We start from the raw sequence: 12,630 nt of genomic DNA on the forward strand, positions 1-12,630 counted from the left end.
CTCCTTCCCCTTTCAAGTTCTCTCTGTCCTGTCCAATAATAATAATAATAATAATTATAAACTTGGCTTGGCTCTGCTATAAGGCGGTGGGGGGAATTGAACCTGGAACATCTGAGGCCTCAGGCCTGCAATTCCCATGCTCTCACAGCTGAGCTATCTCCCGCCCTCCCTTTGTCCACTCAGCTCAGAGCCTTGCCTCCCCCCCATCTGGGGGGCAGAGGAGAGAAGAGGAAGAGGGTGCAGTGGATAAAGCATTAGACTCTGGGGCACGAGGTCCTGGGCTTGACCCCTGATCTCCACCTGCGCGGGGGGGGGGGGGGGGGGGTTCACGAGTGGTGGAGCAGGGCTGTAGGTGTCTTTTTGTCTCTGTCCCTCTCTATCTCCCCCTTTCCTCTCAATTTCCCTCAGTCATTATTTAACCCCCGGGAGTCGGGCGGCGCAGCGGGTTAAGCTCAGGTGGCGCAAAGCACAAGGACCAGTGTAAGGATCCCGGTTCGAGCCCCCGGCTCCCCACCTGCAGGGGAGTCGCTTCCCAGGCGGTGAAGCAGGTCTGCGGGTGTCTATCTTTCTCTCCCCCTCTGTGTCTGCCCCTCCTCTCTCCATTTCTCTGTCCTATCCAACAACAACAACAACATCAACAATAACTACAACAATAAAAAACAAGGGCAACAAAAGGGAATAAATAAAATAAATACAAAATTTTAAATAATAATAATAACCCCCCAAAACATTTTAAATAAATAGCTATTTTTCATCGGTATATTTATTTTTTAAAAGAGAGGTACCGTCCTGATCTGTCCCTTGTGGGGTGGGGGTGATGGGTATTGGGGTGACTGGCTACCAGGCAGCCCTGCTTCTGGCCCTGTGCCCTTGACCTTTGGCTTTGTGGCCTAAGTCTTCTAAACTGCAAATCCAGCTGCTGTCTGGGGGGGATGTGTGTGTGTGAGGTTGAGGGTGGTCCTCTGGGATGTTATCTGTCCCCTCCCAGCCTAGTATTGTTCCTGGGTTGACGGATGGGGACACAGCAGAGGAAGGGGTTCACCGTTTCAGGGGGGAACCAGGTTTGTGGGTGGGGGGACAGGCTCATGGTGGGCTGGGGAGACGGGAGCTTTGACACCCCAGGATGAGCCCAGGTCTGTGACAGGCTGTGAGGCTGGGTGTGATCGCAGGAGGCGGCTGTGTGTGCACGTGTGTGAGCCTGTGAGACGGCACTCTGAGAGAGGACAGATTGACAGGCGCTAGTGACAAGCCATCAGGGGCGACAGACAGCCCACCGTGGGGGCATGGGGGCACAGAAGAAGGGCCATAGTAACCCACCTGGGGGCCTTGGGGTGTCACCAGTGTCCCCCACCCCTGCAGTCTGAGGCCGTGAGAGCAGGCAGCGTGTGTGTGTGGGGGGAGACCCCGCCACCAGATTCTGGGTTTGGCGGAGGTGGGCACCCCCCCCTCGCCAAGGAGGGATATCTGGACCCGGGACATGGCAAAGGGTGGCTAGCAGGGCACATCCGTTCAACCCTAAACCTGTTCTCCAGGCTGCCCCTGAGGTCCAGGTCTGCGAGCATGATGGGGGGGGGGGGCACAGGGTCTGGGGTAGCCGCTGGGTTGGCTACACCCAAGGCCCCGGGTTCAAGTACCCGCTCCCCACTTGTGAGGGGTGGGCGTGATGAAGCTTCATGAGTGGTGAAGCAGGGCTACAGGTATCTCTCCGTCTCTCTCTCTCTCTGTGTCTCTTGCCTGCTATCAAAGAGAGAGAAACAAGGAAGCAATGGTGAAGCGACACAGGCAATGATGCCCAGCAATAACCCTGGTGGCAATAATAACAAGAATAACAATTAATAAGAGCAATCACTGGTCCCCACCTGCAAGGGGAAAGCTTCATGAGTGGAGGAACAGAGCTGCAGGTGTCTCTGTCTCTCTGTCTCTCTCCCTCTACCCTCTCCATTTCTGGCTGTCTCTATCCGAGGGATAAACACAATTTTTAAAAACTAAATAATAGGGAGTCGGGCGGTAGCACAGCGGGTTAAGCGCACGAGTCGCAAAGCGCAAGGACCGGTGTAAGGATCCTGGTTCCAGCCCCCGGCTCCCCACCTGCAGGGGAGTCGCTTCACAGGCGGTGAAGCAGGTCTGCAGGTGTCTGTCTTTCTCTACCCCCTCTCTGTCTTCCCCTCCTCTCTCCATGTCTCTCTGTCCTATCCAACAACAACGACAGCAATAACAACAATAATAACGACAACAACAATAAAAAACAACAAAGGCAACAAAAGGGAAAATAAAAAACCAAAAAAAATTAAATAATAATAATAAATCAAATGGATCTAACAAAGGACTTGAGACGGAACCAGGGGACTGGAGGCTCCCACTTGCAACAAAGACAAAACAAACAAACAAAAACATATACACCCCCAGATCTGGGCAGGGGGGACACCCCCTCCCCGGGGATCCCACCACCACCACCAGACACACATCAAAGTTTCTGAGTCCCTAGACGGACGACAGACAAGATCAGGGCTGGGAGAGAACGGAGCCGACAGACCCTCCTTGACCTCTGCCAGGGGGGGGTTTCCAAACCTTCCAGAAGCTTCTCTAAGCTGGAGAACCAGTGAGCTGGGGGGAGTGGCACCCCCCCCTCAAGAACCGCCGGCTGGCGGGTCAGAAAGTGCATGTCTGTGTGTGTGTGTGTGTGTGTGTGTGTGTGTGTGTGTGTGTGTCTAAACCGCCAGAGAAGTGTGTCCTCCAGATGTGAGTCCTTGTGTCTGGGGAGGGGCGCAAAGAGGTGTCAAGGCACCCCCCAAACCTGCACCCTCCCCCCCCAAAGGGTGTCTCTTGATACTCACAGCTTTGGCGGCAAAAGAAAACAAGTTTCTACAGGGTTCCTTTGGGTTCTGGCCAGGGCGTCCTCAAATAACATTAGAAGTTACTTAACTAACTTTGTTTGGTGCCCAGAGAGAGAGAGGGAGAGAGGGAGAGAGAGAGGGAGAGGGAGAGAGGGAGAGGGAGAAAGGGAGAGAGAGAGGGAGAGAGGGAGGCAGGCAGAGGGCTGGGGTGGGGGCAGGAAAGGGGGAAGCAGAAGAAACTTGTCTTTCACTCGTCCCTTGCCCAGCCACCTTTCCTCCCATTTCTGGGGGGCCCTCAGTGCCCCCCCACATCAACCATCGAACAACTCCCCTCACCCCGCTCCACGCCCTGGACACGATACCCCGATGATACCCCTTGACTTGAGACTGGGATCCCAAAGCTGACACCCACTCAGGAGGGCAGTGAGGGGGAAACACCCCCCCCAACAAGGAAAAAGTCTGGGGAGAGGAGCCCCTGTTGGGGAGTGGTCTCCCTCATTTCTCTCCCCACCTTTCTGGCTGGTAGCTGATGGATGCAGGTTGAAACGACTCCCCCCCCCCAGAAAATAATAATACCCACCCTCCAAAAAAAAAAAAAACCTAATAAATCCTCGCTGGATTTCAGGGTCCCAGCCCTCCAGCCCCACCCCCAGCCTGGAGGAGAGAGAGAGAGAGAGAGATGCAACCAGGGCTGGCGGGTTTGGCAAGGAGGTTGGTGCTGGCGGGAGGGGGAGGGAGAAGAGATGCCAAAAATGGTGAGAGAGAGAGAGAGAGAGAGAGGGAGAGGGAGAGGGAGAGGGAGAGGGAGAAAGAGAGGGAGAGAGAGAGAGAGAGGGAGAGAGAGAGAGAGGGAGAGAGAGAGATAGAAGGATGAAAGCCAGGCGGGCATGGTCCAAGTGCCAACCTGCAGAGGGGCGGCCATCGAGGCATGGGGGTGCAGGGGACAGGGCTGGGGGGGCAGGGAAGGAGGCACTCGGAGCTCCCTGCCCCCCCCAGCTTCCAGTCTGCCAGCCGGGTGGGGGTGGCGGGCACGGCGGGCACAGGGCCAAACCAAATGCCAGCAGGCCCAGCACCGAGCACGGCCACCACCAGCCTCACAGCCTGGGAGAGTGGGGGGAGGAGGCAGGAAAGAAAAAAAAAGGGGGGACCCCCAGAATGGTGGGGTGGGGGTGATAGGGACAGAGTGTGGGGGGCTCCCGCAGACAAAGGCAGAACCCCACAAAGACAAAGACGGCGGGCCATGCCAGAAGGGCAGCGGTAAAAATAACCCCAAGTTCCCCCACCCCTGCTCCCCCCTCCGCCTTCCCCCCCACCCAGGAGCTAAATCTAGGGTCACAGGTGGTCATGTCAGTCTCCTACCAGCTGCCCCCGGGCCTGTCCCCAGGGCGGCAGGGCCCAGACAGCCCAGGGCCCGTGGAGGGCAGAGGTTCGAGACCCAGCACGTGGTTCAGAGCTCAGAAGATGAGCCCGGGGTCAGAGTGGACACTGGTGTCTTTCGGGCCCACCCGGGCAGGACGGAGGGGCCACCCGCCCCCAACACACACCCCTCCCCACCTGGTGGTTAGGAGTTGGGAGACAGGAGAAAAGAGGGTTCAGGCCAGACTCCCCCCCACCCCTTGTCTGGGTGAGGACACAAACCAAAGAGAGAAAGGGAAGGAAGAGAGAAACACAGAGAGAGAGAGAGAGAGAGAGAGAGAGAGAGAAGGCCAGGGAGACAGCAGGATGGTTCTGCAAACAGACTCTCCTGCCTGAGACTCTGAGGTCCTGGGTTCCATCCCCAGCACCACCAGCAGCCAGCGCTCAGCAGGACTCTGGGCTCTCTCTCTCTCTCTATCTATCTCTCTCTCAACACAGTAAAATAATTAAAAATAATTGTTTTCTTAATTTTAAAATATTTACTTATTCCCTTTTGTTGCCCTTGTTGTTTTATTGTTAGTTATTATTATTGTTGTTACTCATGTCGTCATTGTTGGCTAGGACAGAGAGCAATGGAGAGAGGAGGGGAAGACAGAGAGGGGGAGAGAAAGACAGACACCTGCAGACCTGCTTCACCGCCTGGGAAGCGACTCCCCTGCAGGTGGGGAGCCGGGGGCTCGAACCGGGATCCTCACGGGGGTCCTTGTGCTTTGCGCCACGTGCGCCTCACCCGCTATGGTACTGCCCGACTCCCAAAAACAATTGTTTTAAAAAGAAAGAGACAAGTGTGGCCCGGGAGGTGGCACAGTGGATAGAGCATCGGACTCTCAAGCATGAGGTCCTGAGTTCAATCCCCAGCAGCACGAGGACCAGAGTGATGATGTCTGGTTTTCTCTCTCTCTCTCTCTCTCCTCCTATCTTTCTCATTAATAAATAAATAAATAAAATCTGGAGTAGATAGCAGGAGGGTTCTGCAAAGAAATTCTCCTGCCTGAGGCTCTGAGGTCCCAGGTTCAATCCCCAGCACCACCAGCAGCCAGAGTTGAGTGGGACACTGGTAATAAAGAGAGAGAGAGAGAGAGAGAGAGAGAGAGAGAGGGAGAGAGAGAGACAGGGCAACAAAAAATGAAGGGAAATGGCCGCCAGGAGCAGTGGATCCAGAGTGCAGGCACCGAGCCTAATGATAACCCCCGGAGGCAAAAACAAAAAAAAACAAGAGAGAGTGAATGAGAGAAAGAAAGAGAGAGAGGAAGGAGGAGAGGGCGGCAGACAGGTGTTCACCCCATTTCAGACCCACCCCAAGAGCCCCCCAGCTATGTCATCCACCCCCCACAGCCCCTTCCAGACTCAGAACCCAGAGAGGTTGCCCCACTGCCCGGGGCCACACCCAGGCTGTGCCAGAGCCAGGCTGGAGGAGCCCCAGGAACTTGGCCGGGTCCCCAGCTCTCCTGAAGGCAGTGGGTCCCGCCCCCCACCCCCCCACACACACACACAGGGACAGGGCTCCTCACACACACCCCCACCCCAGCCCCCGGGCACCCCGCCCTCAAGAACGTTGGCCGCTGTGGTTTCCAGGGCCGGGAGTTGGTTGGGGGGGGGGGCCCGGCGGGCACAGGGTACCATGTGCAAGGGCCCCGGGTCTGAGTCCCCGGCGCCATCTGTGAGCACCACACAGTGCCAGGGGAAGTTCGGTGGGTGAACGGTGGAGCCGCTTCTCTCTCTCTCCCCGTCTTTCTGTCTCTGTCTCTGTCACTGTCGCTGAAATCGAGAAGGGGGAGGAGAGGAAGATTTCACCTCCTTGGCCGATTTGCCATGTGAGTGACCTGGGTTCGAGACCAGCCCCCCCACTGCACTGGAGGAAGCTTCAGAGCTGTGGTCTTCCCCCCCACACCCCGCGCCAGCCCCCGCCACCAAAATAAACCCAGACAGCAGGGCACACACCCTGGACCCGGGTTCAAGCCTCTGGGAAGCTTCACGAACGGTGGAGCAGAGCCATGGGTCTCTCTGTCTGTCTCTGTCTATGTCTCTGTCACTAAACGGAAAAAGAACAAGTCCTCTGGGAGAGAACACATAAATTTAACATGTCTGGAGAGGCCTGGGAGGCGGTGCAGTAGTTGGAGCGTTGGACTCTCAAGTGGGAGGTCCAGGGTTCGAGCCCCAGGCATCGCAGGTGACAGAGGGAGGCTCCTCTTCTCTCTCTCATTAGTAAACATGTTATAAAAACGAATTAAGAATAGCTCAATAGATAGGATGCCGGCCTTGCCGAGTACACACAGGCCCAGTTCCATGGGTTCGAGCCCTGGTACCACATGGGAGAAACCATGACACGGGGGAAGCCCGTGCACTGTGTGGTCTTCTCTCTCCCGCTTAGTAACAAACCCATCTCTGCAAGCGTCGTCCCTGGCTCTGTGTGCGTGTGACAGCGAGGCCTGTGTCACTGTCGGTTGTGGGGTGTCTCGTGATACCCCCTGCCTTCCCAGAGAGACCGGTCTGGGGCCGCCCAGGTGTGGCTAGGCTGTGATTCTCTTTGTGTGCATAAGATGGCGGGGGTTTGGGGGGGGGGACGTGAGGGGAGACACATGCCTCTGTCAGAAGGTGAGGAGGTGGGCCCCCCCCCCCGTCCTCTATGGAACCTTCTAATGTTTCCACTGCCTGAGCGATGACTCCTCCAAGCCGTACCCCCCCCAAAAAAAGAAAATAATCAATAATCAATAAATAGTAAAGCACCTCCTTCCTCTTCACCAAATTCAGCCTGATCCCTAGCTGTGCCAGGAGCCAGGCTCCCCCCTATGTTTCAGGGTGGGGTCCAGTGTGTGTGTGTGTGGGGGGGGGCCTCCCCCAGGGCCGCCCCGGCTTCCGATTGGCTCCTGAGCGCCGCAGTTGGTTGGCACTGGTGAAGACAGGCGTGCCCCCAAGTTCTGGGCACAGCTGCGCCTGCCCGCCAAGGCCCTGCCAACCCCGACCGGAGCCAGACACCCCAGCCCCGCGCCCCCCGAACCCTGCCGCACCCCACCCACAGCCCCCCCCAAGGCCGCCAAGCCTGGGGCTCCCCACACACACACACACACTCCCACCCCCCACCCCAGCCTTGACCAGACCCACTTTGGGGGGCTGGGGGGGTGGGGAGAGGGGAGGCCGGGAAGCGGGGAGCGGCCCTTCTCCTTTGAGTGAGGGAGCCCAGAGTCAGAGCCAAAAACTGAGGAGAAGAGATTATTCAGAAAGAGCCAAGATTCATTTGGCGAGAGAGAGAGAGAGAGAGAAATGGAGGTGGGGAGGAGGGGAGGACAGACAGAGAAAGGGGGAAGGGAAGGGAAGAGACGGGAAGGGCCTCAGTTTCCAAATCCAGGGGTGCCAGGGATATTGGGGGACACAGCAAAGGTACGGGGTTCAGGCCCAGGGATACAGCTCAGCCAGGAGGGACCCCAAGATTCCCCAGGCAGCGGTCAGCTGGGAGGCCCATGGGCGTGCCGGGGGGACCCCCAGCTTAGCCCCCCCCCCGTGACACGTCTCTCACAGGAAGGGTATCTGTCTGTCTGTCGGCAACACCCTGACACACAGCAGCAGCCGGTACTCCTGAACCCCACTGTCACCCAGATCCAAAGACAGCGAACCCCAGACCAGTGTCAGGGGCAGGGACTCGGCCGGGAACCACAGGGAAACTGGGCGCAAGGGGGGGTGCACAGGCGAGCCCTGTAATCCAGGGTATGGGGGGGTCTGGGCACAGGGCAGCGGAGACGCCCATTTTTATCTCCTTCCCAGCTTCTTGGGGTCAGGAGCCTGGAGGCACGGGTCCAAGATAACGGTGTGCTCTCATTCTCAAACAGAAATAATAATAATAATAATAATAATAATAATAATAATAATAATAACCGAGAAAGAGATGGCAGGGAATTCCGGGATCCAGCCAGAGGCCCCAGCTTCAAGCTTCCTCCACTCCCCTATAGACGCAGAGAACAGTCACCTTGCACAGCAGAGGCCGAATTCTGGCGGTTCTGGGCCAAAGATGGGGGTACTCTGGGGTGTGGGGGAAATTCCCCTTAAACACACTCAGACACACAGAAGCCTCAGAGCCCAGCCCCAGAACAGCAGGTCTTTTCCCTCCTTCCAAATGCTTAATGTACTGCCACCACCTCCTGGAAGGCCCCCTGGATTGGTGGTGGGGCAGGAAGCTCAATTGAAGAGGGTCATGAGCTCAATCGAGCCCCCACATCGCATGTGAAGACCAAGCAGAGACAGGAGGAGCTCACTGGGCAGTGCAGCTGGGAGTCAGGGTTGGTCGGTCGGTCTCTCTCTCTTTCTCTCTCTCTCTCTCACGAGAATCCTGAAATCGGAGGCTGGCAGGAGGACCCAGATGCCATGCACCCGTCAACATGAACAAAGCCTCGGTTTCCAGCCCACGGACACCACCCAGGAGACAGGTGAGGAAGCTTCTCTATCGGTCTGTCAGAGACAGAGACCGTTGTTTGTTTTTTTTAAAGCCTCCAGGGGTGAAGGAAGGCACTGAGCTCCAGCCGCTAAAGGTCACCCCCGAAAAAAAAAAAAAAAAGAATCGAATAAGACAAACTAAAAAATAAAATAAGCACTGGGCCGAGAGGAGGTGGTTCCAGGCTGAGTTTGAGGTCCTGGGTTCAAGCCCCAGCGACACAGATGCCAACAGCTAGAAGCTTCTGTTTCTCTTTCTCTCACGCGTGAGCACACAATAAAATCTGAATTTTGGGAGTCGGGCGGTAGCGCAGCGGGTTAAGTGCACGTGGCGCAAAGCGCAAGGACAGGCGAAAGGATCCCAGTTCGAGCCCCCGGCTCCCCACCTGCAGGGGAGTTCCTTCACAAGCGGTGAAGCAGGTCTGCAGGTGTCTGTCTTTCTCTCCCCCTCTCTGTCTTCCCCTCCTCTCTCCATTTCTCTCTGTCCTGTCCAACAACGATGACATCAATAACAACGATAATAATAACCACAACAATGGTAAAACAACCAGGGTAACAAAAGGGAAAAAATACCCTCCAGGAGTAGTGGATTCATGGTGGAGGCACCGAGTCCCGGCAATAACCCTGGAGGCCAAAAAAAAAAAAAAAAATCTGAATTTTACAACACAGAGATTCTGCTGCAAAAGAGACTCTCCCACCTGAGGCTCCGAGGTCCTGGGTTCAAGCCCCAGCACCACCAGAAGCCAGAGCTGAGCAGGGCTTCTGGGGGATAAAAAAATCATAAAGAAAGCAATTTTTAAACTGCTGAAGTGGGTGGTGGAGGTGGTACAGGGAGCTCCTTCTCTCTGCCTTTCTGCCTCTCTGTCTCTCTGGCCCTGTCTCTGAAATCCAAGAAGGCGAGAGTCCGCCGGGAACTGTGAAGACGCGGCTTGCAGTCACAGAGCCCCAGCCCAGCCAGGAAGAAGACACCCCCCCCCCCGCACCCTGCACCCCTTCTGGGCAATCCTTGTGCCTGAAACCCAGGTCTCAGTCCCCCAGGCACCTGGGGGAGCTCCCATGCTGTGATGTCTCTCTAGATCTGTCTCTCTCGACTTGAAAAAGTCAGCCAGGAAAGCAACAGGAAAAATAAGGCTGAAGACGGCAGCTCCATGTGGACGCAGGGGGGTCAGAAACGGGAGACAACAGGGACAGCACCCCACCCCTGGGTCTCACGCTGTGCGGCCCAGGGAGTGTGTAAGCGTGTGCGTATGCGTGTTGTGTGTTGGTCGGTTGGTCGGTCTGTCCGAACTGGCATAGGGAAACTGGCGTGTGGCACTGGGGACATTTCACTGTGACACGCACACACGCACACGCACACACACGCACACACACGCAGACACGGAGGCTCCGTGTCCGTGTGTCTGTCCAGGCCCGAGGGTGACAAAGGCGGCCTTGTACGCCGCCCGTGTGCTGTGTGCGCGCGTCCCTCTGTCTGTCTGTGATGGTGGGGGGCGGCCGAGGGGGCTTCCCCACTCCCCACCATCCAACCACCAGCCCTGGGCAGCTCCAGGCCCCACCCGGCTAAACTCAATAGCCAAAGATTTTTCCAGAAACAATCCGTCCCGCTCTGCTCTCCCCACCCCCCCCAGCAGCCGGCCTCCCCCCTCAGCCTCAACCTTGGCACCCCACCCCGGGCCCCGCTCACTGCTGCTTGAGCATTTATTGACTTTGAGATCGAAGTCAATTCTGGCTGGAAAAAAAATTTTAAAAAGAAAGAAAGAAAAGAAGGAAGAAAAAAAAGAGAGAGAAAGAAAGGGAGGAAGAAAACAGAGAGAGAGAGAGAGAAAGGGGAAACAGATCGAAGACACCAGGACAAGAGGAAGGGTGCAGAGACAGACAGACAGAGAGACAGAGGCCACCAAAAACAGCGAGAAGGTCACAGAGATTGGGAGAGGGGGAGAAAAAAGGTAGCAGGAAGGGTGAGAGAGGCAGGGCCCTGGGAGCAGAAAGCTGGGTCCAGACAGAGAGGTGGGGTTCAGGGGTGTCACCGCTGACACCCCCTGAGCCCTTCGCAGCCCCCCAAGGTCACCCCACCCGCAGCGCCAGCCATGCCAGCTGCTTCAGGTCAGTCAAAGCAGGGGGGGCCTCCGCCTGGGCCTGTGAGGCAGACGGAAGCCAGAGATCCTTCTCGGGGGGTGGGGGGGTACCCCTGTGTCTGCTGGGGGGGCTGCGAGGGACTGACTCCATTCCCTGGCCTTGGGGAGGGGGCGAGAGTGACCCCTGAGGGCATCCACAGTACCCTCTCACACTGGCTTGGAAAGCCAACACCCTCTGGACCTCCCATCTGGGTCGACGACCCCCCAAAAAAAACACACACACAAAAAAAAAAAAAACAGCTGATGGGGAAGCCCTAGAAAGACCCCTTATCTGAGAGGACCCCGCTCACCCACACTAAGGTTGCCGAAAAAGAGCGGGAGGTGGCAGCCTCTGGCTGGTGCCCCTCTTGGGGGGGAAGGAGGGGGTGTAGACCCGGATTGCAACAGCCTGTGGGCACACTTGGCAAAGTGGGGGGTGGTGTGTGGGGGAACCCTTGGACCTCCAAAATGAAAGGTGGCCCAAAGAACCGCTGTCTCCCGGCGCGGGTACACACACAGGCGGGCAGGCGGGCAGGCTGGCAGGCTGGCACCAGTTGGGGGTGCTCCTTCTGGAGGTGTCGCCCGGGTGCCAGCGAGGGGTGCTGGTGGCATGGCCCAGGCTAAAGTGGGGGTGCAGTGGAGGGATGGGTTGGGGTCCCCAGGATGGGTGGGGGGGATGGAGGGGCAGCAGGGCGGGTCTCCGGGCTCGGCGGCTGCAGCAGCTTCGCTGGAGGCGGGATGAGTCCCCGAGGAGGCCCAAGCTGCGGTGCCCGGCGGCCGGCGGTGGCTGGGGGTCCCCGCACCCCATTCCCGCGCGCCCCCGGCCCCCTCCCCGCACACACACACACACACAGGCCAAGTTTGCGCGCAGGAAAAGTTGGGGGGTAGGGGGTGCGCGTCCGGGGCTGCCGGGGCTGGGGGGGGCTGCGGGGCTTGGGAAGGGGAGGAGGCTTGGGGAGAGGGGAGGGGTCTTGGGGGTCCCCGCATCTGGCAGCTCGCCCGCCAACCCCCCCCTCCGACCCCTCCTCGGCCCCCTCAGAAATTTGGGAGCCCCGCCATTTTCTCAGCCAGGGCTGAACAAAAGACTTTTTAATTTAATTTGATTTGATTTGGGGGGGGGATCGCGTTGGAAATGGGGAGTCACCCCGAGCCCCTGCAGACACCCCCTGAAGCGGGAGGCGTAATGGCAGGGCAGCCCCCCCCCCCCCCGCCGCCGCTGCAAACCACCCACCCCGCCCTGTCACCCCGCCTGCAAACCCCCCACCCCGGGACCCCCCCGCCCCGCCAGCCCCTGGATCTCGGGGTGCGGCGCCCCCCGGCCCGGCCCGCACACGCGCACACGCGCCGCCTCCCGCCCGCCCGGGATGGGGGGGCCGCGCCACGCACGCAGCTGCTGTGTCTCCCCCCCCCCCGCCCGCGTCTCCTCCTTCCAAAAAAAAAAATTAATAGAAGAAAAAGAAAAGAAAAGAGAAGCGGGGAGGGGGGGGGTCCCCCAGCAGCCAGTGTCCAGCCCGCCGCGTCCCCCCCGCGCCCCCCACCCCACCCCCGGAATCGCGGCCCGTACCTGGGTGAGGCAGTACGGGGAGTACATCGCGGGGCGCCCGGGGTGCGGTGGGTTCCCCGCTCCGCTGCGCTGCGCCGCGGCCGCTACTCCATGCGGAGCCCCGCAAAGCCCCGCGCCAACCCCCCGCGCAGACCCCGCGCCCCGCGCCCGGCTCCGCGCCGCTGCGCTCGGCTCCCCGCGCCCCGCTCGCTCCGCTCCGCCCGCCGCCGCCGCCGCCGCGGTGAAAGTGAAAGTTTAGACAAAGTTTGCGAGCGGCCGCGGCGGCGGCGCACTGGCCCCG

The 12,630-nt window shown here is 58.6% G+C and overlaps 1 protein-coding gene across 10 annotated transcripts in view; it reads right to left on the reverse strand.

Annotated features, from left to right (window-relative positions):
• Nucleotides 1–12,483, reverse strand: part of NFIX (nuclear factor I X) — a 97,725-nt gene extending 85,242 nt beyond the window's left edge. For all 10 annotated transcript variants that reach the window (XM_060181814.1, XM_060181815.1, XM_060181810.1 and 7 more), the window contains exon 1: nucleotides 12,351–12,483. In XM_060181814.1, coding sequence (XP_060037797.1) covers nucleotides 12,351–12,377 — 27 coding nt within the window. In that variant the 5' untranslated portion in view covers nucleotides 12,378–12,483. The remainder of the gene's footprint in view (nucleotides 1–12,350) is intronic.
• Between the last annotated feature and the right edge of the window lie 147 nt (nucleotides 12,484–12,630).

The sequence above is a fragment of the Erinaceus europaeus genome, chromosome 23 (assembly GCF_950295315.1).
Source record: "Erinaceus europaeus chromosome 23, mEriEur2.1, whole genome shotgun sequence".
Lineage (NCBI taxonomy): Eukaryota > Metazoa > Chordata > Mammalia > Eulipotyphla > Erinaceidae > Erinaceus > Erinaceus europaeus.